General features: G+C 44.1%; 1 protein-coding gene across 11 annotated transcripts in view; it reads left to right on the top strand.

Annotated features, from left to right (window-relative positions):
* LOC143368432 (uncharacterized) overlaps positions 1-25601 on the top strand; it is a 539066-nt gene that overhangs the window by 385074 nt on the left and 128391 nt on the right. For all 11 annotated transcript variants that reach the window (XR_013085235.1, XM_076811154.1, XM_076811153.1 and 8 more), the window contains one exon: positions 7323-7432. Coding sequence is in view for 10 of the 11 variants with exons in the window: in XM_076811154.1 (XP_076667269.1) it covers positions 7323-7432 (110 nt within the window). In the remaining variant the exon portion in view is untranslated. The remainder of the gene's footprint in view (positions 1-7322; positions 7433-25601) is intronic.

Here is a 25601-nt window from a genome sequence, read left to right as displayed (position 1 = left end):
TTGTCTAGTAGAATTAGTGATGCAATTATGCACAGTAGCCGAGGAGTGACGATTCCAGTTTCTGAGACACAGAGAGAACAACACCGTCCCCCGAAGGGACGTGGACGAAATACAAACGGCTGGCCAAAATATATTCCCCCGGACCTGGATCGAACAGTGTTACCAATTAACCGTTCCCACGACGATGAACGGGACCCGGTCCATTAAAATGCATCCGTACTGGGTGGCATGAAACTTTTAACGACTCGATAAAACGGGCAGGAGAAACGGCTGGCTAAAAACTACGGATTTCCCGTGGACGATCCAAATCTCTCGCACTTAACGAAAATTAAGTTTCCCCTTGTACGTGCTTCTCCATTCCCCCCTGCGTTATTTGCTTGACTAGGAGATTGAAAAATTAATACGACGAGTGTAGAATAACATGGTCCGAGCGAGGCAGTTTGGCGGGAGCGCCTGTCGCTGTTTGGATGGAAATGATATATTATGTTAACGAATTCGGTCCTCGAAAGTATGGAACGGGAACTCAAACAGAGCTCGCGGGAACTCGTTAAGAAATTCGGTGTGTACATGAAACTAGGTTAGAACTTATGAAGATCTGGATACAACTCCGTGAATAATTCAGTGGAAAGATAAGTCGAAACCACATCGTGTCCAGCGAACGAACACATTATTCAGTGAACCCTTAAGACGTGAGTTTATCGTAAGACCAGGGGCGTAGTTCTTGGCAGACAAATTCCACGTGACATGCATCCGGTTACTATAGCAACGCTTCCTGGATCTTCGTGCACTTGCATAGTTCCCTGCAAGAAGTTAGTTCCATCCAAAAATCGCGCGTTAAGTGGTTCAAGGGGGAATCCTATTCTTTGGGCTAAAAACATAGCAAAATTGGGGATTTTTTTTTTTAAGAAACTAGCGATTTGATTCATCTGAAATTTGGACTATATTTTGATGCATCTTTGAGGAAGCAATAGTTTTTTTTTCATGAATTTTGAATAACAAATATAGTAGTTATACATGATCGACTTCCGCGCCGCGCAAAATTCGTCGTTCGCTGGTGTGCATGATATTTATCTTTCTAGTGATCTAAAACAGAAAAATGAAACGGCGTTTCACTGTATACATATGTAGCCCTAATTTGACGAGCCAGAAAAAAATACAAACATTTTTTGAGGAGTGTGGAGAGTTTTCAAATTGAAAGATCTGAAACTTTAACTTTTGCTATAAAATTTTGCGCCAATTTTCTTATGTAATCAAAGAAGTATAGAACTTATCGGTGTCCTGGTTCATCAGAGTATAAAGTAATGTTTGTTGGACATACAGGCCAAGTTTGAAGGTAATCGGTTCAGTGGTTATAGAAATATCATGCACACCAGCTGACAACGGCGGCGTGATGGTCGATCATACATAACTCCTATATTTATTATTAAAAATTAATAAAAAAAAACTGAAACTTCTTCAAAGATGCATAAAAACATGGTCCAAATTTCAGAATATTCTAATCGCTAGTTTCTTACAAAAAAAAATATAAAATTTCGCTATGTTTTTAGCCCAAAGAATAGAATTCCTCCCTTAAATCAGTTCACGGCAGAGCCTGCTAGATAAGCCTTACCGATGAGTCCACTAGCAGGCCCAGGACTTCTTCTGCCCTACCTACCAATTCCACAACCCCCGCCAAAGTGTGTTCACGCGCGATTCCGTCGCGATGCAATTATGCACACTCGTCGCCATTCGTCGTCGCCGCGACCCTGCACGCTTTCCAAGACGCTCAGAGGGTGAGGGAGAAAAGGCGAAAGCAGCGCGACCCTCGGGTGCACGAAAGGCGAACGCGATCGTGACGAGGTCGCGTACACCAGCGCACCGAGCAAGTCGACTCGGTTAAGTACACTTTATTAAGCATGCCGTATGCGCGTTGCAGCCTCCACTTACGCGCTAAATGGAATTAACAAACGCATCCACGGCACCCGCGGATTTCACCTGGTTGAGGCTGACACCTCCTGCGCGCGTGTTACACGCACACACGTTGAACCAACGATCGCGGGGGCGTTATGTTTACCCGAACCTCCGCGGCGCGTTCTCCGGCTGCCTTCGTGCCCGTCGAATCGGCAGATGGCTTTGACGTGTTTATGAATTGTGTTTCGAAGCAGTTCCAGGCGAATCTCTCGGGGCATTTCTTAAATCTGAAGGGCGGCCGTGGTGTGAGCCTTGGGGGAAGCATGAAAGGAAGATTCAAATATGAGGAGATTGAAAGAGAATTGGAGAGATTTCTAGGGAAATTGATTATATTACTAATAGAGTCCCTTTTAGAAAAATGTAGACCAAATCAATTTGCTAGACTCCCCTTTTTCTTTCATCTCACTCAGGCTGGGCGCTCTACAGAATTCTCTGAGTGAACTCAGAATTGCTAAGAATTCTTAAAACTCGATCCCTACGCTAGCACTCCCGAATCCACCAGCGACTTCGCGCGTCTCTCCCGGATCGAAGGTTCATCGAGCAGATACAAACAGCGAAACGCCATCGATGCCACCGCGGGGGTTGGAAATTCCGTTCGAGGGAATTACTCGCGGAGGAGACGCGAGACGCGGCTCTCGTTTATCAAATTCCCTCGGTATGCGTGGCGCATCAAAGACACGCCCGTTGATTTATTAAATTGCGGCGGGACGGAGATCGTGGCTGAGCGCCGTGGAAAGAGAGGAATCCGTTAACCGGCGGATACGACGGGATCTAACGTCGACGGTGGCGTCGTTGCTCCCACCCCCCCCCGGGCCGAAGACGAAATTATTAAAGTTGCCCGTATACACATTTATCTTCCATCGATGTTTGCGCCGCTGAGACGAGTACACGGGCTCTTCCGGTAAATACGGCCCGCGCACCGTCCGTCCAGAGCTGATGAAAAGCGACTTGTTTACCCCGTCGCTGCGCCCGTTGACTTCCGGGATGCTACGGGCGAAAAAAGTTTCACGGGACGTCGGGGCCGGGGTACGGGTCGGCGTGTACTTAAGGGCGGCTTCGACGAAGAATCTTTTATTTTAAGAGAGGAAAGTTTCGCGACCCGCCCCCTACCCCGGCCATCCACTTTTTGCTCCCCGTCGATGGAAAAACGAGCATCCGTTGGGATATTTGCGTTCGAGTTGGCAAATTGAAAGATGCCAGAGGGGGAGTGTGACATGGACGGGACTCTGGTGAAATCAGATTCTCGCTGGTCTTCAATGAATGTACACAGTATCGTTGCGTATTTGAGTTAGAGTGGGATCTTCGTCGTGTATGCGTGGTTAGAAGAGTGCTTCGCTGTTTGGGCGGAGTGTGTGCTTAATCTTTGCTTTCAGGGACAGATTATTTTATGGATGTTGAGGCTAATTGTGATTGTTTGGTAACCGTAGAGGGGGCAGTACGGATCGAATTACGAGGCTATTCTTTTGTTTCCTTTTATGCATTCAGATACAATTTTTTTTTTTTGAAACTATTTCTGTTGCTGTGCCCTCGAAAATTGGCTGTAGAATAGCATGTTTGGAGAGAGAAAATGAATAGTAAACATCCACGGAGAATGGAAAAATAAAAGGGTGATGTATTTTATCAGTGAAGGAATATATTGTTAATAGAAAAGGAACAACGAAAATATGAAACGTGTTCCTATCGTCTAAAGAAGCCTTTGCTAGAAAGGTTTCCTGTAGACGTTTCACTGACGTTGATGAAGCGAAACTTCTCTATTTACTGCGTCACTTGATTTCCGGACGTACACAGGAAGTTCCACGATTCTGAGAGGAGCAACAGTAGGAAAGGTCCTGTGTACTTTGTCCAGTTTGCACGTTACAGAATTCTGCTCTCTTAAAGAAACTCCAGCAAATCAATGTCCACTCGTTTTCCTAATAACAGATCATGAGAATACTATATTTAAAAAAAAAATAACCCCGAGGGGGTGAATAAATTACCCAGTCATCAATAAATATAATCCATAACCACAAATCCTTGAAATCAGCCACACGTGTTCTTTAGGAAAACGACAAAAAGCCGCTGAGTTCGGGTCGCTAGTCGCATCGCGATTTCAAATTACATAAAAGATATTTGTAAAAAAGTCTGAGCTCCGAAATGTAAATCCATAAACACTAAAAACTAGAAAATAAAAATATATATATAAAAAAAGAATTTTATATTAAACGATTTCATTAAAAATGCACTGAAAACTAAAGAATAATTCTTTTCTTGCACTACAATTTCGATGGTGTTTTTTTTTCACTTTAAAAAAATTCGTGGAGCAGGATGTTTCATAACAGAATATGAATCAATTTAATACAGCATCAAGCGTCGAAATGAATTTGTTTTGAGATATCCTGCTCCACGATTTTATTTAAAGTGAAAAAACACCATCGAAATTATAGTACAAGAAAATAATCCTTTTTTAGTTTTTAGTGCATTTTTATTACAGTCAGCGTATACAAACTCAAAGTTCAATAAATCACGAAGCGGCGCGGTTGGACTTCTATAAACCAGTAATTTTATTCTGCTTAGTGATTCTAGCAAGCACTACAAGGAAAAACTATACTTCACGAACTTCCAAAGCCACTGAACTTTGCAGACTTTATCGTTTAATTCAAGTTCACTCTGGCCATAATAGTTCACCGCCTACCTACCCTCTTCCACGACTTCCACTACCCCTCTGTTAGACACAATGAAGCAGCCTGCTTTCGCTTTTGTCTGTTCGATTTAACAATTGACCCCCATCATCGTCCCCTTCAATTACATTTCATTCCCCGAGTAGTTTCTCTTCAGCTCCACTGCCTCGCCCCAGAATCGTTCTTCCCCGTCGTCTTCTCGCGCAATCTTTGGTGCAAAAAAGAGCGCCTTTCCCTGAATAGCCGAAGACGTATTCGTCTTTCGGCTACCAAGGGCGAACAGCGGCGGGGGCGGAGGTAATAATTAAATCCTAAACGAGGCAGTTGCTTGCTGAAGCCGCGCCGCACGAAAATAAAGCACGGCGAGCTTGCCGGGGCTCGGGAGCCAACAACGGGGGCCCCCTTGGAACAATCATTAATTAGATACGCCGTGGAACAAGGATGAAAGAGGAAGTCGGCCAGATACGGAGAAAGATGGCCGCAGGTGTTGCTAGTTGGAAGCAACGATTCAGCGGAACAGAAAGTTGGCCAGGGAGCGTATCTCCTTGAACGTTGAAAGTAAATCGGAGGAGCAGCGTCGCTCCTCGGCCGGAAATGAGCCTTGCCGAGCACAATCTCCGGTCAGAGAGGGGCCCTCTCCATTTTGTTCTTTGTGATGTGTCCGCCATAATTGAAAATGTCCTCGCGTACTGGAGTACTTTGCACCGTGCCTCTATTTCTTCGGGCAAACTCCGCCGCGCCTGCCTCCTTTCTCATCTGGATCGCGTCGTTATTGCTGACCAATATAGGTACTTGTGGGAGAGTCATAGGCGAGGGAAACATGCGTTTGGTTCATGGGTCCAGTTGGATGCTGGTACAGGGCAAAGGCAGGTAATCTGTAACGGCACGTAATATGGAACTTCGTAAAATTTCGATAAAGAAATAACGAACTCTTCAGGCAATCGTGTATAATACTTAGATCCCTACACACAATAGGCGATGATACTGACAATTGAGCATCAGTCGGGAAACCATCATTGAAACAGAAACGTTTATATTTTTCGTGGGGTGTGAAAGTTTCTGAAAAATGCATCGAACAGTTAAATATTGTAGTGAAGGTATGTTGCAAAGTATTATTTTGATATAATCTATCATTAAATATGTGTGTTCTTGATTAGTCAACAATAGTTTACCAATAAAGTTACTTTCTTCTTAGTATAATTCTTAATTTCTTGTCGGAACATGAAAACAAGTAAAAATTTTTCAGTTTTCTTTACAAATTTCCTAAGTGTTCCATATGGGGACCCATTTTTTCGAACGGCTAATTTTCACTCTTTTCAGTTTTTTTTACTATAATTGCAAAACACGAGGATTTTTTTACATTTGACTATGTAAATATGATTATGCATTTGTTCCTTCATCCCCTCAGGCCAGTTTTTAAAATAAAAACAAATTGCCCTATTTTTGACAAGTTTTTGAAATCAGATGTTCCATATTACCATCAAGGACCCAGTTCCTGCTCAGTTTAGGAAAATAAACCAAATAATAAGCTCATTATGATGCAAATTTATTCTAACAAATTACTAAATAATTGTGAAGTATTTTGAAATTTATACGCAAAATTTGATAGCTCATAGTAAAACGTGTGAAGGTGATCAGAAACTGCTCCCTTTGCATTTTTCACTTTGAAAGTTAAATTATAAAATAATTATTATTATGTGTGCACTTTTTTAATACCAAATTAAAGATCAAACATAGATTTACTGAAAATACAAAAACAAAAATTAAATTTAGTTAAGTTTTCCCTTTACACGTTTAAAAACCCGCGGTAGTTACTTTTAAATGATCAGGAACTGGATCCTTGCCGGTACCTGCCTTTACCCTACACACATTTATCGCAGTGACGATAGCGTTGTAGGCTTAACTAGTAGACAAAAAGAATTTCTTAGAGTGTATCGTCCCAAGCAACAATATTTCGTGGCTGAATGCTGTACTTGATATTCTATATAATTCCTAACGATAGTAATATTACCCAGAAGTTCGTAGATTTAAGGGTTCACTTGTAAAAGTATTCTACCGAAGATTTGTAAGGTTCAAGGGTCCGTGATTGGCGTGTCAAGCGTCTGTCGACCTATATCGAAGAAAGCTGCGCATCTATCTGTGCGGGAACGTCGATAAATAGAATGATTCCTCGTTGGGGAAGATCGTCCCAAGCCTCGCGTCTCGAAACCGATCTCTGTGCCCTTAAAATAAGATCGACGGTTCTCTCTATAAATCACGCGGCTGGACCGATACACAGCAGTCGCCTCTCGATCGTTTCCCCGGGGCCTCGATCGATGTTGACGACGGGCCAATCGGCCATTAAGTGTATCCTGTGTCGAGGATAGAAAAAAGGACGCGCGGCGGGCAATCAATCTTCCATAAGTCGAGGCCTCGAAGAAACTCGCCGCTGCGATCGGAACGGAGAAGAAACCGGCGCTGGCGCGAGAGCTTCTGGACGAAATCTCGCGCACGGTCGCGCAAGAAATCGTTGGATCGTGGATCCCGGGGCGGATAATGGTTTCATCCCTCCACCTCTGATCGACGAGGAAAACGAGCTTCTTCCGCGAGCCGTGGTTTTCGTTGCGGCCTGTCTCGATTTATCAGGATGTTCGATCTGTCGTAGACTGTACAGCAGAGGAGCCCGACGACGGGCGATGCACCTTGCAGCTGACGAATCTGTTTCTTTGGTTCCAGGTAGCAGCGAGGAGTCGAGACCTGGCGGCGGGGATCCTGGAAAGTTGGGAGTGAAGAAACCGAGACCGAAGGCTTCGTCGCCCAACAGACAGGGACCACAGCAATGCCAGGTAAATCGATCGTTCTTTGATAAGAAAAAATGCGAAGGCCTGCGCTATTTAGAAACGCCACGGATAGACCCAAACAGATTTCAATTTTCGTGAGTCACGTGTCATTCCTGATTGATTTTGAAACGCCTAGGTATTATATATCTAGGAGTTTCTAATTCAATTCGATTCAACGTGTATGCATTTCTCAAGATGAATGCCACTAAGTAGTAGATGTTGAAAGATCAAAATACCAGCAGGTCCATTCCTAATTGCTTTTGTAGCTTTACGTACCTAAGATTCTATAAGAAATTTACTAGTATCTTATAGCGTACCTGTTTCTCTTTCGTGATTAGTTCAACGGGAACCCGTTTAGTAGAAACAAGCAAGTAGTAAAAGTAAGCGACTGTAGCTCCCATTTTTCCTCAATTACCAAGCATTATGTGTGGCACAGAAGTACCTTAACCTCCACTTTCGAACAGCGCCCGCGTACGGCAAAACGACATGTAAGAGGAGCCCGAGACCTCGAAGCACGCTTTAATGTCAGAGTTCAATCAGCACTCGGCACGACCGACGTCCCCCGATGACGTTCGTTTGACAATTTTATTAACTCGCCCGTTTCGCCACAAAGAGAGTTTCCCAGCGCAATCGTCGGGAGAAACAGTTCATTAGCGACATACGGACGATCGAATTAGAAAGCCAGTCGTTGCCCAGGCCAGCGCTCGGAAACCGCAAGTCCACAAAATTTACGCCAGTTTGTCGAACCGCCGACTTTTATTCCACCGTTTCACGCCCCTCCCGCCGTTGATCTTCATTCTTGTTTCCCCGGACGTGATCCTCTTAGCCTTCTACTCGCGCATCTCTAACCACGCGTCTACCCTTCGACTTTACCTCTTCCCCGCGTTTTATCCCATCATCGATGCGTTTGCCCTTCTTCTGTTTCGCTCTTAATTCGCGTTCGCGTCTGAAACTCCGCTGGTGTTTTCCTGCTCGCCCGTTGCTTCCTCCGTGCTCTATATTTACTTCTATTTTTCTCTGCTCGTGACGGAATGGGTTAACGTGACGCCGTCAAACGTTGAGCAGCTTGACCCACATTCGATTTCCGTTTGCGAAACTGGCGTGTGCTCCGAGAAATCGCTGCGCACGAAGATGCAGGGGCGCGCGGGGTGAGTGGGAATTTTTCGTCGTGCGTAGTCGCACTGTTGTGGGAGGAAATGTACCGCAGGGCATTCAGTAGGGCATTGATGTACGTTGGACAGGGGGAATTGAATTATTTTTATGACGTTTGAACTACGTTCGTTGGTCTTTTACTGAAATTGAAGGGGTTGCATGTATTTTTTTTTAGTGATATTCTGTTGTTTGGGTATGATTAATTAAAATATATTCTTCTCTCGTTTATAATAGTTACGCAATGGTTCGTTCAAATTGTGCACTGCATTTATTTTGCAATTCTTTCAGTCACGAAAAGATAATTGAGGCAGTGACAGCAACAACGGACTAACCCACATTTTTTTTCGAAATTGAGTTAGTAGCAATAACAGACTCCAATAGGCTCTACTAGTCATATAAAATAGGAAAAAACTTTTTTTAATGTGGTTTAGTCCGTTGTCGCTCTAACTGACTCAATTGTAATTCGTTCTTGAAATTAAAGTCCTTTCTCTTCAACCATCATGAACTTGAATTATTTCTATAATTAACTGATGTCACGCCCCAAATGTTCGTTCGTTGTTCGCCCCATTCATCCAACTGTTCTAATCTCCAAATTATTCAGTTTGAATACAATTAAACTGCCGGATTATAATAGTATAATAATATTTAATTACATTTAAATATTATAGCAATTCGGTCCTCTTTGCGGCATAAATTGTACACCTGCAAGCACAGAAGGTCATACAGTGGCCTGACTCTTTGAACTTTTCACGGAAGGATAAGTTATTTACAATCCTCTGTCGGCGATTATATTGTCCGTTCGCTTCTTTGCATTCCTGTGGCACTGGTCTCGCGTAATGTTATTCAAGTGTTTCGTGACTGCAGATTTATCTTCGCAATCGCCCAGCGAATTGGGTCAGAAGTTCAAGGTCGTCCTCAGTTGCCCTCCACTTCGTTGGTCGCTTTCGGTTCGATCTCTACCACCAGCGGGCGAAAAAAGTCAAGAGAAATGTGTGCTTGGGATCTCTGGCCAATCCAGTTCTACCCTTTTCGTACGAATAGAAAAGCAAATTGATCTAGAAGCAAAAATACCTTGCACTACCGTTCAAAAATATTTGATCACTTGCTATATGTACCTACGTTCGATAAAGGAGCGAAATAGAATGAAACGAAAAATAGTTGATTATTATTGCTTTATAAAAGTGCTACTTCTTTTTTCTTAGTATACGTGTAATTTTGACACTCGCATACAGAGATAAGGCTATTATTGTTGCGTTTTATGTGGTTCAACTGTTCAGCTTCAGATCCTAAGTAGTAACTTATATTCAATATTTGGCTTCAAATTCGTTTAACCCTTAAATGAAACTTGTAAAGTTGCACGGATAAGTAAATTTGAGTGAAATTGGCCCAATATCATATAGTATTTACAAGAAACGAGCATATAAAAATAAAACTCAGTTTATTTCATTGTTACGGTTTAATGTTTTAAGAACTTATTAAAGTTCTACGATAAAAAAAAATAAAATATTAAAATATTATTAGTAATATTATTAAAAATATTATAAATAATAGTAATATTATTATTTATTATTGACGATTATTAGTTATTTAAATATATGAAGGAATTTCAGTCGAAATAATACATTAGTAAAGAAGGATTGAGAATCTGTGACTCGATTTTGGGTCAAAATAATTCAATTTCCCTACAACGGCGGACGAAAGAAAGTTTACAACTTCGCTGCTTTCGAGAATTTCGCGATTTTCGACCTTATTCTGCGATCTTTAAGCGTTTATAGCTCAAAGCAACGTTAACCGATTTTGATGAAATTTTAGGCATGTATACAACTTATTTCAATCTACAAACGCGTTTTTTGAATTGTCATTACAGGCAGACAAGATAAAGTTTAAGAAACGACCAATGCTATTTTTTTTTATTATTCCGACCAATTACATTTTTTTCAAAACGACGGAACACGTCACTTAGCAAACTAATCCTTCTAGCTTCTAAAAAAAACTCATGTCGTTTGGACCAATTCTAAAAAAGTTATGCGATTTTAATAGTTGTAAACTTTCTTTCGTCCGGCACTGTATATTTGAACGTTAGTACTGCTGCCAACTGTTATATCTGAGACAGAGGAAGACTACAAGTGTCAATAATAATCGAATAATAAAATTGCATTTCGAAAACCACTATTAAGATAACAAAATAAAATAAAACGATTTCGATGTGCTAAGGAATATCCAAGCGTGTCCACAGGCATGTTGAGAAACGTTCTATCTTCTCTTTCCCCAATCATACCTACATATAACAAGTGATGAAGTACTTTCGAGCCTAGTGTATGTAAAATATTTCACAAGGAACGATCTAACGCAATAGAAACACGATACACGGACTGGCAAAGCAATTCCCCATCCAAAGAAACCCTATGTAATTACGATGATTCTGAAATCTCGCTCTGACGTGCCCGCCGCAAATATCTTGCCTCAAAGAGATAAAATTAAATGCTTTGACTGGAACTACCCGCGTTCGAAAAGCAGCTCGCGCTACGCTCGTGCCGTGCTCGCGGGCACAAACAAGTTTAATCATTAACGTTCAGAGAAATTTACCGCGACGTAAATTAACACAGAATGTACAAATATAATCATTCCGGTATTTATCCCCGCGGAGTCATCTCTCCGCGCTTTGAACTACAGTTGCGCGACTTTTCATAACAGAGACACTCCGGTGGTTAAATGCAATAACGCAATATCATCGATTCTAATTGAAGTGTTACAAACAATTCCATGAATTCGTTTCCCCTGATCCACGGAAGAACTTGTTCCCATTTAGTAGAAAATCGAATTCTCCTGTTGCATTCGACGGTGCCTCGTGGAACGTATTCATACTACCTAAAACGGTAGTTGAGAGTCTTAACTTGAGACATTAAAATGTGCTCGTTTTAAAAATCTTCAGACCTCCTTTCTGACGAGAGTACTTCGTTCCAGGCGAAACAGTAATTGTCACATGTTGTTCTGCCATTAAGTTGCACATTTTCCTGCTCAGTGGCAGGCGCAGTCTCTACCGTCACCGCCACTGTGACTGAAAACCCCAGGTCGAACGCTGCAGCCAAACACTGTCCATCTCTCCCCTAACATTTGCTCAGAATGTATTCTGTGGTGACTTATGTAGAATTCTTTGTCACCTCGTTCCACATTTATTCCGAAAGTATCCCCAGATTCTTGCCATTATCGAAGTGCAGTGGCCACGTGGTAGACACGCGTCCATACGTAATCCACATCGATCCGAAAACGATGGCACGGCCAAAGGAAGCCACTATCGGTAGTGGACCGTGTTTATGCAGGCGAGCTTGCAGCAAGCAAAGTGGTAGCTCGTGCGCCATGCACACGCGTGTGCACACGTGCGACAGTCCCAACCAGCGCTGAATACAGTGTGTAACGCGAAAAGGCTGTTGAATATTCAGATGGAGCGATCCTCGAGCGGCCACGAGGAACATGGCGCCTTGCATAGCGGCACCGTGACACGCTACGAACCGAAATCACGCGGGGAACTAGTATGAATCGTGATGGACAGTTAGCGCCATGTTCAGTGACGATATTTTTAAACAATAGACATAGCTATGATTAACCTATGCTTCTATGCTTGTTGTTGTGGTTCGTGGTTAGGAGAATTTTATTAGAAATGTGGATGGAGGGGTTGAACTAATGCTGAGGATGAACACTCCTCAGTAAAGACTACTTTAATAATAATACTTCTGCCGTGTTAAGTCAAAAGGGGCTTATCTACAACTTTCGCTTAAATCCACTCATTGCTGCCAGGTAGCAGAAAAATAGTTTATTTACACGTATATTCAATTTTTCTTAGAACCCGCTTTTTGACCAGATTCGTCAATTTGAAGTAACGCGGCATACTTAAGGGGGTACACTTTTAATCGTTTCGTCCATGATTCCCCTTTCTAACTCGATTGATATTCTTCCTGAATATTGGCAGTTACTTAAAGTATTAAAGAAGGAAACGGACAAACAATTCATGGAGTTTTACTATGTTATAATAAAATACATAAAGCAAATTTAAAAATGTTAATTAAAAAAAATGAATTTTTTTTTTAAAAATGTAAACAATAGTGCATTGCACCTAAAAAGAAACAAATTTGAGTGTCAATGTAAGTTTAGATTGGTAAAACGTTAACTGTTAGTGCTCTACATGTGATTTGCCAATTTTTGGTAGCTACCAAACATTGATATTGAAAAAGATAAAAAATTTTACGCATTCTGACACTTGTAGTATAATCACAAAAGGTGCGATGTTACAATAGGACACTTAAAGCAAATATAAAAGTGTTAATGTTTTATATTATATAGCAAAATGTTCGAAAAACATGGCAAATGGCAATGTTCCCCCATTTTTCGGTCCCATTTCTCATCTCCCTCCGTCCACTAGTTCTTCCCCTGTCTACGTCTCCGTCCCTGGCGATGGCGGCCGTGCAACCGAGAAACGAAGAGCCGCGAATTACGCTCCGCCTTGTTACGTAATTAAATGATGGGCCACCCGACTTGTTGACAAGCCCCGTCGATGTATCGAGTTAGCGACGAATTAAGCTCATCCTCCACGGCTCGATTATAGCTCGGATATCGGCACGATCCACGAAGAAGGAGGCAGCAGCATCGTCAAGTGGCCACCCACCCCCCGTTCGTTCGCCGAGACGTCGGCCGTCGGTAATTTTACGGGGAAATTAATAGTTACTGGTTACAAGGGGATCGTGAAAGCTTGCCAACTCGGCCGTCGGTCCTTATTCCCCCGTAAATCATCGAACTTTTCGCCGAGTTTTTGATATTTATTAATCGACGAGGCGTTTCGACGTCGCCCGAGTATGTATTTCCTGTCGTCCCGTGATTAATAATTCCTTTTTACGGACAGCTCGCGAGTTTCGAGCGGGCTCTATCTCTCAGGTCGCCATTTTCTACGCCCCCTCCCGTTCTACCCGCAATCGTACTTGCACAAGGAATCATCGGAACGAGCCATTATTTCAAACAAACCGAGATTGAAATATTCGCCGAAACGTAACGCGATCACGCGTCTCGCTAAGCGCGTTGCTTCGGGAAACGCTTTTAAAATCCGCGAGCGGATGAAACACAATGGAAATGGCTCTCAACTAAATGTACCTTATTCCAATAGAACAATAGGACACCGAGAGTCCAGCCGAAAAGCGATTTCTGAAGCCGCGTATCAATCCGGCAAGGATGATCCATCGAATTGTCTGTTTGGAAGTAACCGCGTCTGCGATTGGAAAGAGCGTGGTACCGAACGATTACGCGCCGTATCCGCGTGGAATCGTATAAATCCAACCCCCACCCGTACGGTACCGACGTTTCCGCGCGTCCATTGTCAAAGGACAATGTAACAGATGCTGGAAGCGGTGGAGGCTGCGCAGAGATCACAGGGAAGGAACGTTCAAGATAATTCGAGCGATTGCATCGATCCTTTCGGGAAGCGACGTACCGAGTGTCGGCGGTCGATCCTCGATAATCCGAAAGCGAGGAACACGGAGCACAATGGGGGTAAACTGATTGAACGAGGCGAAATCTGATGGCATTCCGTCCCCCCTGCCTCTCGCCCCGGCACGCTCCTCCGAGCCACTCTCTCTCTCTCTCTCTCTCTCTCTCTCTTGATCTCTCCCTTGATCTCTCCCTTGATTCCTCTATCTCCCGTTTCATCTCTTTCCTCTTTTCCGCGGGTTTCGCGCACCTATATGCACCAGGAACGACCGCCACCCCCCTCTAATCCGATGATATCGGAGAAGGGCCTGGAGGGTCGTCGACCCGGTCTTGCGATTATCCTCTGGCGGCTCGAAGACGCGGGACCGAAACTCCTTGTTGCCGTACAGGTTCGTCCACGATCGGAGTGAAAGCAGCGTGCGTGGTTTACCCGTGGTAGTCGGCGCGGTCGACGCGCGTTCAAGGTAGTTCGCTGGGGACGTTAAAGCGTGCCACGTGGCTCGCGTGCAAGTCGTTAAGTTAATTAATTGGCCGGGAGAAGACCGGCCATCCGACTTGCTCCACGTCAGACGGCTCGGAGCGGTGTGTCGAACGCTTAAGATCCACGGAGGATGCCAGAAGGAGGCGTGTCGGACAGATCGATCGAGTGATTGATCGGAATTGAACGGGATAATAACGTGTCGAGCGAGACGCTTCTGCGGCTGATAGCAGCCCCGGCGTTCACCGTCCCGGCCTTTTGTGTTCGTAATTATATCGGCGGGCGCTGTAACTTAATTTAACGCACTCGATGTCGGCTGTCTTCTGGGGGTCCGAGGTGCGGAGACAGGGATTTTAGGTGTGCGTGGCGGGTTAAATGTCTGAAGGCGTGCCTCGGCTGAAATAATTGGTTCTTGTAACGGAAGAGGTTTATTTGGGGTGGAATGAAAGGGGTTTCATTTTAAGCATGTGTGGGGTTGAGGGTGGACTAAGTTTTGGGGGTTAGGTGAGGGATATTATATATCGCGGTGCTAATATCGGTGAAGTTGTACTTGTCCTTGGTAGGCAGTGATTTTTTTGCTGTAAAGAGAAAGAAAAATATTTATTCTAGTAACATTAGCCAGCGCACTCTGTTCTTTTTACAGACACAATGATGCAAATATAGAATTAGAACTGCTTTAATAATTGCAATAAAGAAAAAGTTTCTCCAAATCACATGCATTAAACCCGATTTATTATTCAATACTTGTACCACATATCCAATGACACCCACTCTGGAAAATCTTCCATAAATAGCACGGTTGTACTTCGTGATTGATTAAAACCAACGAAACTCGTATAACATAACGTTAAATTTGAATGTAAAACGTTGCCAGGAGGGGCGCGAAATTGAAAAAATAAGCTCATCTGATAGAGGAAAGTATTCCCTTGGATATGCAATTTGTTCCAAGTCGATATCTCAAATGGTTCCGGAATTATAGCGTTTAAGAAACAGGGGACGCGAATGACGGCCGCAACGTCGGAAGTGCTGTGACCTACTTTCTTACGCGGAAGTAGAATCGTCGTGAGTCGTGAGACTCGTGAGTAGTAAACAATAAAAAAGTACTGACTCAGCGTCTGTCGCTGACCAGCGCAAGGCCGTCTAGCGTGTGATAGGTCAGTGAGGCCGCGCGAGAGAGAGCCCCGACTGTACGCGTGAGACAGCGATAGAGTAGCATGCAAAAATCACGCTCCACTTTACACGACGATATCTCAGGAACCGAGGGCGGTATCGGGGTGAATGAAACTTCGTTTTGAAGGGGAGGCTTTCCCGCTTCTAACGACGTTTAAACTAACTCTGTGACACACTGTCAGGATTATAGGTGACAATACATTTCAGATGTTTTTTCCTTGCTTTGACTCAGGTTTACTGGTATTAGTTGGTATTCCTTTCGTTGAAGGATCTGGAATGTATATTACAGTGGTGTTTTAAATGGGCTTTATGGAGAAGGGAAGATGGTAGGGTTTGTGGAAGGGGATGGTGAAGAGTTAAATAACATGGAACTGGAAGAATTTATGAAATTAGCAGTGGCAGATTTGCATGTAGGCTAAGTAGGCTGCAGCCTAGGGGGACAAATTTTGCGTGAAAGAAATTGAAAAACCTTGAGACACAGAGGCTTGAGACAACTTTGAAAGCAATTCACTTTTCTTTCACCTAGCAAATTAGCAATAACTAAATATGCGAGTTGTAATATTGAACTAATTTTAAAATTGTCTCAACTCTTTTAAATTAAAATATTTTATGATATTTCACGAAAAGGGCGGCAGACGCTTGTTAGCCAGATGGTATACAGGGTGTTTTGCTAATCCTGTACTACATAGTGCACTACAAAACATTTTCAGTAACAATATATGATATTAGTGATATTAACATAACATTCTTGTTAACCTTCATAGTATGAAGAGACATTTTTGCTAAACAAGCGACTGGAATAAATAACCGAATAAGCTTAAATTTACAAATCTGTCTACGGTCATTATTAATCCAAGTAATCCTATTTCCCTCATATTAGTTATAAACTACATCCACCTATTACGCTCCGTTCCCATTATCCTGTTGTTGCGTTTCGAAAATTCCTCCTTGCAAAAGCCGCTTAAATCAGCAAATCCATCGTGCACGTATCCAAACTCACGGGGATCCGTAGAAACAAATGCGTGCTTCCGCAACTCCGGAGCAGTTCGCAACAAAACTTCATTCTGAATTGCATCTGGTAGACCGCAGTACCTCGAGATTACATTTTAAAGTGCATCCGCGCGAGCATCCCTCGTTCCCAGCTGACCAGGTGTCGCCGTGATTATTATTCTTGCCGCTGTCAGCGTGCAACGACGTCCCCAGAAGGTTCCCGGGACCGCGTAATCAGCGACGAGGAACGACGAAGCTCGACGGTTCGTGGCGTGACCACGCGGAACGATTTCCCTCGCGCCAGCTATCGATTCACGTCCCTCGACCTGTAATTCCATAATTCTCCATTGAAACCGAACTCGAGGCAACGCTGGCGCCCGGGTGAAACGATTCCGCGCGATTGTCATTCGCCGACAATGACGGGCACGAACAACGACGCGGCATCCGTCTCCTTTTCCTCGTCGCCGATGTATTCCAGCTCGCGCCATCCCGGCCGCCACCCTTCGTCGTCTCGAGTCGCGAATAATATTGCAGGGCCGGCGCGGCAAGGCGGCGGCTCACTTTTGTGTCTCCTCAGCAACAGCGACACGCCGTCGCTCCCTGACACGAAGCCGGTTGCCTCGCTCGCGGGGGCTGGCTTGCTCATTATTTACGGGGGCGCGAGTTCCTCGCCTGCCTGCTGGCTGCTGGTAATAAGATGCACTTCTTTAAAGGACTTCGCCTGCCCGGAAGCAACAAATTGCATTCCCCACCCGGGGCCTCGTCTCTGGCTGTTTGTTCGTTCGTCGCGCTCCCTCGTTCGTAGCCAGGGCGTTCCGGGGGACTGTCGTCTGGTCCTCTTCGAGGGAAGCTCGTCGAGACGCGGGACGTGGTTAGCCGGAACAAACGTTTAACCGAGTGGAGCCGTGGATGCGTTTTAAACGTGAATCAACCAGCCCCAAGGCGGCCGGGGGAGGATTAACGAAGTGTACTCCCGGTTGCTTCCCCCACGGGCAAGTATCTGACGCCTTGGGGTGCGTTGCGTCTTATTTCTCCTGTTTCTTTCTATTTCCTTCCGTCCCGAGTGTTCACTCAGCGATACTTTAGAATGGCACCTGAAGGAGTCCGAGCTAGACACCCGTGCATCATCTCCTTCATCGTTCTCCCGAAACATGGCTGCCTGTTGCGTTCGTAAGTCAGTAGGGAATCACTTCTACCCCGCGCGCTATTTTTTCCCGTCCCCAGAACAAGTAGGAAAGTTTGCCCGCCCATTTCCGAATCGCTCCGTGTACACCCGACAGCCATAAATCCCGGAGCGTCGCCGAAGCTCCGTTTCCCTCGACGCCGAGGAAACGGCGGATGGTGAGAGCAAACGTTAACCGAATCGACCGAGCAGACGCTCTCGGGCCACGAATCGCCGGTCCCACCCCCCTGTTACCATCGTCTAACTTCATCCATCGACTCGTCCCTTCACGCTTCTCCCTCCGCCGCAGTCCCGAAGGCTTCCCCCTTAACGAAGTATCAGTGTTACCACCGACGGATTACGTATTCAGGAGCGGCGTTTTGGTCGGTGTACATTGGCGGGTTTGGCGGACACGAGGGCTGGCTGCAGCCTCCGGGTTCTGCGAGTTGGTCCGGGGGATGGTTGGCCGTCGCTGGCGGAGGCAGGAGGGATCCAGAAAGGCTAGGAGTAATGATGTTTGTTTAGCTCTCGAGGAAGGGCCGTTAGCGGGGCTAGCAGATACGGGTTTTGGCACGAAGATGATGGCCGAGGGATGCAACGGCCAGGGACCAGCCGTTGTCGAGGCCCGTTGAGAACCCTATTCCGTTCTCCACCCTCTCGCGCTCCTCTTGGCCGGCTCCGTCCTCCTCCCGCATGGATCTTGCCCCGTAAATTGAAACTCCCGTGTGCTCGGGTCCCGTGCATCTGGAGCTCCTTAGGAGTTAAGCTACGCAAATTAGATTTTCTGCTTAGAAGCCAGAAGTACGATTTTCTGCCCCTTCTCACCCTCTGTTCCGCCTTCCCGCTAGATCCACCGAACTGCCCCCGAGTCCCTTGACGTTCGACGGTCGAAGGTGGGAGTTTGGATACTTCGTCGCGCTTCGGATACTTTGGCAAATTCGCAGCCACTGAATGGAGTGTGAATCGCCGAGTGGATGGAAGGAATATTGGTACCTAGGTCGCTGTCACCTTGTTTCTTCACACGTTATGGATGTAATTAATGTTTTTCTACTGAAGTAACCGAGGATGCTTTGTCGTACTTTGTCGTAATGTAGAAGCTTGTAAGAGGATTTGCTTTATTAATAATTAGGTCGTCCCTGATAGTGCACTGACCTCAGCGCGGGAAGTTTCATTCGAGGAAAGGCATCCGTCAGAGTTTGCCTTTTTAATTACGATACAAAAGATCTGACAAGCGGGCGCTTTAATTAAGATTAAAAGTCCGATAGCGCGGATCGTGGTTAACTTTTCTTTCGATTAACCCAGATTCCAGTGCCGCGGGAGAAAGAGGCTGGGGGAGAAGTGTGAGATAGCGTGTGTTATGCGTCTTCCATAACGAGACGTACTTCAGTTTTATCTTCAACGACGAATTCTGTTTTCTTTATAAGAGGCTGCATTTTTATGCCCCCGAGGGCGGGTTATTTAAATTAATAGTGACCCTAATAACGCATCATGTACAATTCTGTACAAATTCCGTGAGATTACTGGATACCCTTTCCCTCCTAATCGTTAATTTCCACAGAGCTGTCGCCTTGAATATTCGTGCTTCGCCGTTAAACGTTTGCGCCTAAATAAAAAATTACTTTAATGTACTTGCAAGTACAATATTACCCGGAGAAACTCTAAGCCTTGATTCGATATTTTTCTCCCCACTCGAATCCGCACGAACGACAAAGAAACTAGAAGCCAGATCACATCGCTGAAATTCTCTGCTCCAATTTGAGCCCCGCAGAATTCTTTGAAATCGAAGCGCAGCTCGTTGCACAAAGACGGAGGCAGAAGAAACCACTCTCTCTCTCTCTCTCCCTCTCTCTCCTCGACGAAATTTCTAATTACGCCCGAGACGTTGCTATGGCATTTCGCGTGTTAACAACAGCCACGCCGAAGACACGGTCGAGGGGGTGTCGGAGATGGTATGCCTGTTAAGTATGTGGAATTGGGTTTATTACTCGCTCCGGGGGCGTGTACTGTTTCAGGAACTATTTCAGGAAGCCAGACGCTGAGGGCTCCAGCGTGCATGGACGTTGTTCCATTCGAAAGTCCGAGGAGTGGGCAAGAATAGCCCGAATTGGCGTTGAATTTGCCCTGGCTGAATATCGCGCGAAATTCCATGGATCAGATTCGGCGAGGAACCGCGCTGGGAGTTTCTGAACAAACTAGACTCGCCTGGGTACTTAAGATTTTTGACTAACTGCAAGGATTTCTCCTGTAGCGACCCTTGCGATTTCCTCAAACGTATAATATCAGTATCATAATTCAAGCGCTGAATGTAAGTTTGACACACGGTGAAACTATCATCTGAGCTTCTGCAGTGAAGTGGTTCCCCAAGGAACCAATCTCCCGTGTATCGTGCCTTCGTGCTGCGTCGAATTGTTGCAGCATTTTTAGAAGAGTTTTAACGAGGAACACGGAGTACTATAGCAGTTGCAAATCGAACAGGTGTGCGGAGTAAACGCGGCATAACGTATGTAGGCGGAATAGTGGAATGGATTGGATATATACGAAAGTGTGCAAGAGATCCAATTAAATCCAACGCAAGAGTGGCGTTTTAATCTTGCACGGTTGAAAAATCGCGATATTGCAGAAGAATCCGTGCCGTTTGCACATCCTCAATCGGGAATCGTTCCACGTCCGTCCTCGCCCCCCGCCCCCTCAGGCAATTACAGAGTATTCAATTAGCGCGTGACGGTAAGAAGAGGTAACCCTTTTTCAGGGTTTACGTGACACGCGGGGGATCCCCGTCGCATCGCCGTGGGGCGAGAGACTCGCGGCTGAATGGCGCGGACGCGTCGTTAAGTCGAAATTAATTTCCAATGCAGCTGCGGTCCCGACACGAGGCATCGCGAGTGCTCCATTATCGGGTGCAGAGAGGAAAGTTCTTTCCACTTTTCGTTCCCACTGTTATTCCCGATCCGTTCCGCGCCCGATATGCGAGCCCCTCCGCCCGCGATGGCTGACTCCGACGACGCGAATAAGTCGTGCCAGCTCGTCCGCGGAAATTTCACTCGCCCCGAACGGAACCAGAACTTTCTTCTCCACCTGCCATCCCCGTTCTGCGTCTTTCCTCGGGGAACTTCCGTTTCCCTAATGGAGAAGGAAGAAAGGATAAACCGTCGACTCAGCGATCGCTGCTACCTCAGCCGTGAAATTTACCGGTTTTCCGCGGACGAACGTCTACCGACCATCCTGGGATCTCGATACCCCCCGCTGATATACGCGCACGAAGTTTGTTATGAATCTTTTTATTGCGACTGGTCCTGTCGGTGTGCTTCCTGCGGCTGCGGGGACTTCCACGGATTTCTGTTCGTGGATACGTTTCACGGAAGGCTTTTCGCACCGCGGGGTGAATTTATGGATTGTGCGGCGCCTTTAGGTGTGCTTTGGATAGGGAACACTGAGATTGGAGTTTAGGTGGTGTGGAATTTAAGCTACGTGAAACCAGGGGAGCAGGGTACTAGATATTAGAGTACAAGTTAATTAAATCACATTCGGCGTCGTTTTATATTGTTTCATCCGCACCGTTTCATAGAAGTCAAGGCACACTGTGGGAGTACATTTCGGCTTGCAAATATTCCTATAAATGCAGTTGAATGGAACTTGATATAAATTTCTTTTGTGACATAACTACTCGCAGTATGGATTATGTCACTCACGTTTGTACCTCTCCTTGTGAACATTGAGGGGTGCTTTCACCCCCCAAACGGGCAAACGGGCGGGAATAAAAAAGCACGTACCTATTTCTTATTTTTCGATTGTCAGTCGGAGGAGAAATGCTTCGTCAAAACTTGCATATCCACCTGCAGGTCTCTTTCGCGAAAGGGAGCTAGAATTCAACTATTCAGACGCTTTCGCCTACCACTATCTGCCCGCAAGCATTCATCAATTATCCCTCGTGTGGATTTGGAAAAAAGTTTCGTAAACGTTATTAAAACCGATGTGTCTAGTGTCCTGTTACCAGCAGACGAGTTTCATACACGCGGTCGTTTTGCTTCCCGCGAGGAAACGTCGCACTAACACGGATTTTCAAGCAGACTGCCGTGATGGATGGTAACCGTGCGTTCACCGCGGCGCAATGGTATCTTTATCGACGTTCTAATGTCCAGTCGTAAAGCCGCGTACACAGCCGGCTTTACGATGCCGGTGCACGGTAATTGAAAACTGTGTCCAGCCCCGCGTTCCGTTCCGCGAGCCCGTAATGAACCGTTTGGAACGTGTGCCAGGCCGCGGAGAATTGCGAACATTTGCACGGAACGCGCGGCGATTATCGTGCATCGAAATCGCGCGGCTCGATTGGAAGCCGTTACACTTGGCGTTTGTCCTCGATCGTGCACCGTAATCTCGTTAGTCGAGATGAACGCGTGCAGCCTGGCTGGTTTTAACCCTTTGCGCTGCAAGTATGCCCCCCAGGCACGCCAATTTTTAAATTCACGCGCATCTGCACCGTTAAATCTTGTGAAAATGGAAGAACTCGTGATTCGGCAGGATTAGAGGAATTATTAATGTCGACATCAGTGCGCTGTATTTCTTCCTATTCCATAGTCCTGTTTAATACGCGCGGGATTGGGAGGAGTATCTGTGATCGATTGGTGAATGGATAAGTTGGAGTGCGAGTGGGTGATAGAAGGGCTCGAAGTTAAATCTAGCGCGTCCGATACTGGGGTGGATATTAGAAAGTGCAAAGTGCTCCAGGATTGATTAAATTCTTCTTTTCTCTTGTGTTTTGGGAATTGCTTCTATTTTTATATGTACCGAGTGGTTTCTACGATTCAGGTGGGATATAAGAATTTGTGAGGATTGAAGGAGACGAGAGTATATTGTTCATTTCAGGAGACTAGGCAGTCAGTTCGCTCGAGGATCAAGTATTTTTTGCGAATTAATTACAAGGAGATGAATACAAATTGTGACTAGTACTTTGGGGTAATGTTTGTTAATACTATAAACAGTAAAAAAAAATTATTTGAATAATATGTATATGTATGACAGCGCTACAGTTGCCTGATATGTAGATGTTTTGTCTGGAGCCGCTGTAATTTTGCAGTAATTCTAGCCGTAAAAAATTGAATTGTGAAATATCCTCTGAAATTGATACTTTGCCCTGACCCTCATTCTGTCCTGAACCTATTAAAAAATAAAAAAAAATCAAAATTATAAATATAGCGGTTGTAAAACGACAAACGAATGTTTAAAGACTTCTTTCTTTGGAGCTGTTTGAAATTTAGGGCATTGCTTTACGTGAATAACCTACAGAGTTTACAACAATTAAAGGACAATATTCGACACAAAATCGAAAGTCTAACCCCACAAATTCTTCAAAATACCATGGAAAATGCAGTAAATAAAATCCAAATTTGCATCAATTCGAATGGTGGTGATGTTGGATATTATATCTGGAACTTGATGCCATAAAATATATAGGTCTCAATAAATTGTGCCACAAAAATTGCCACGTTGTTTCATTTAAAACCAAAGTTATAGACTAAGAAAATCGAACGATGACTTTTGCGGCGCCTTTTAGTTCAAATTCGGTTTTAAACGTGGCTAAAAGGTAACTTGTCTGTAGCAAAAATAAATAACTTAGAATGTGGGAGGATTCTACTTGCGTTCGGTTCCTGGATTTACCATTATCCCTTTCTTATTCCCTGCTAAACGACTGGCGCTTCCTACGCAACTTTTCCACGAATCAGCAGTCGGGCTCACCCATGTCAGGAATTCGACCGATAACAACTAGCCTACCCCTACCCATATTATCACGCTGCGTAACCTCAACCCACTGACAGTCTGTTGTTATCGCGATCAGTGACAACACACTCCGCGAGGAGGTTCGCGCTCGCTCGCCCATTGTATATGAGGCAATGTAAGTTAGCCAAAATAATTCTGTTCACTGGCCATGCATACGTTTTGTATGTATCTTGTCTTATAAAGTGATATCGTGTCGGGATAATAGTACGTTTCGTACGAATTTTCAAAGATTGTAGAATTACAAAACCGAGCTGGAATGGACTTGTGTATGTAACTCGTGTGTGTAGATATTGTCAGGTTTTTCGTAACATCTTGTAGTGGAAAGTTTGTTGTGGAATGTGTATTAAGTACTCGGTATTCTGGAGAAAAATTAAGTAATATTTTACGGATTCCAAAGGAATATTTTTAGGGAAATAAGGGATGCAGTGGGATACGTGGTTTTGCACATTTATTTCTAGTGCTAATAGCTGCAGAAATTCGAGTTTACTTTTGGAATATAGTCATTAGTCGAAATTAGGTGCTGTGTAATGTGTATATACGCACGTAGCAGTGCTGTCTACGTCAAGCGTATTCGCACGTGACAGGAGCATGTGTCAAATGTTAGGTATTTCTGAAAATGGTGTGGTACGTAATGCTAACAGTCAAATTAGAAGGTTTAGTGAAATCATAAACTTCAATGATCTAAGTTAAATCATTTCGTTTCTTTGTACATGAGATACTATAAAATTACAGTATTCCAAATTTTCAGATTTAAACGAATAATATTAGATACATGGTTCTTCCCTTAACGGTAGCGTAGACAACTTAATCTTTGAGTATGAATTATTTTAATAATATTAAGCGGGATTTTAATTAACTTGTTAAATATGTGGTACTGAGAATCGTACAAAATTGATTCAAGCTTGTGTTAGAGTAAAGTAAATAGATGATATAATGGATTAAAGTGTGTTCCTCTCAAATTCGTATTTTCAACGCAGTAATGAAATTATAAAATAATGTAAATGGATAGCAAAATTTGGCAGAGTTTGAAGTGTAATGCACTCAAACTGTAAGGAAATAATTATTAAGTATATCTAGCTGTGTCGCCCTGTCTCGTTATAAATTACATTATCGAAGAATAATTTGACAGACAATTACTTCACTGACTATGTACTTGAAAACCAATTAAGCTTCAGACCTGGCGTAAATCATACTCTCATGCCACTACAAGTAGAATAATATTGTTTTGGTCAGCCACTTATAGTGTACAGAGTACACGTCAAGTCATTCAACTTCGAGTAGCATTTTAAGTATTAATATTTATATGTTCTTCTCTTCATACACCTTCACATATTTCACTTCAATAGGTACTGATTATTATCAGTACATGCAATGTGATAGGATAAAAGGCCCTGAATTCGTCCCCGCGCCTAATTTCGCCCCCCTGCATTTTTCGATTCCTATGGTTGCATTTTCAGTGTCATCTGGTTGTAAATTTTGCATTAGTATACGTCAGTATTCTGACAGACTTGCAAGTAACAGGTTACGTGTTTGTGTGCTTTGCGAAGGAGAAGATTTTCGAGCACGGCGAGTTTTTTGTTTTCGTAGAAGTGAATATTATTTCGAATTCAAAGTTGTAGCACTTTTTCGGGCATATCTTGTACTTTCTCATACGCAATAACTTTGATGGCCATCATTCGCGTGTTCTGTTAGAGCGATCACCATATTGAAACTGGGCGAATTCCAAATTTCGTCCCCGGGAGGTGTCCTAATTTCGTCCGCGGAACTCTAAAGGAAATTGAGATCGATTTTCTAAAAATTTGTTATTTGAAATAAAAAGGGCTGAAACATGGACAGTTACAGGAGTGAATTATCTTTTATTTGTTTTCAAGCAATTTTAGTAGAAATGTTGAATGTTTTGTGGTTGTTTTGATTGCTTGCACACATAAACTGTAAGGTCACTAGAATCAATAAAAAAATTAATTTTTCAATTTATT

Source organism: Andrena cerasifolii, chromosome 4 (genome assembly GCF_050908995.1).
Source record: "Andrena cerasifolii isolate SP2316 chromosome 4, iyAndCera1_principal, whole genome shotgun sequence".
Lineage (NCBI taxonomy): Eukaryota > Metazoa > Arthropoda > Insecta > Hymenoptera > Andrenidae > Andrena > Andrena cerasifolii.
The sequence above is the reverse complement of the archived record's forward strand: the minus strand, read 5'-3'. Positions and strand labels throughout refer to the sequence as shown.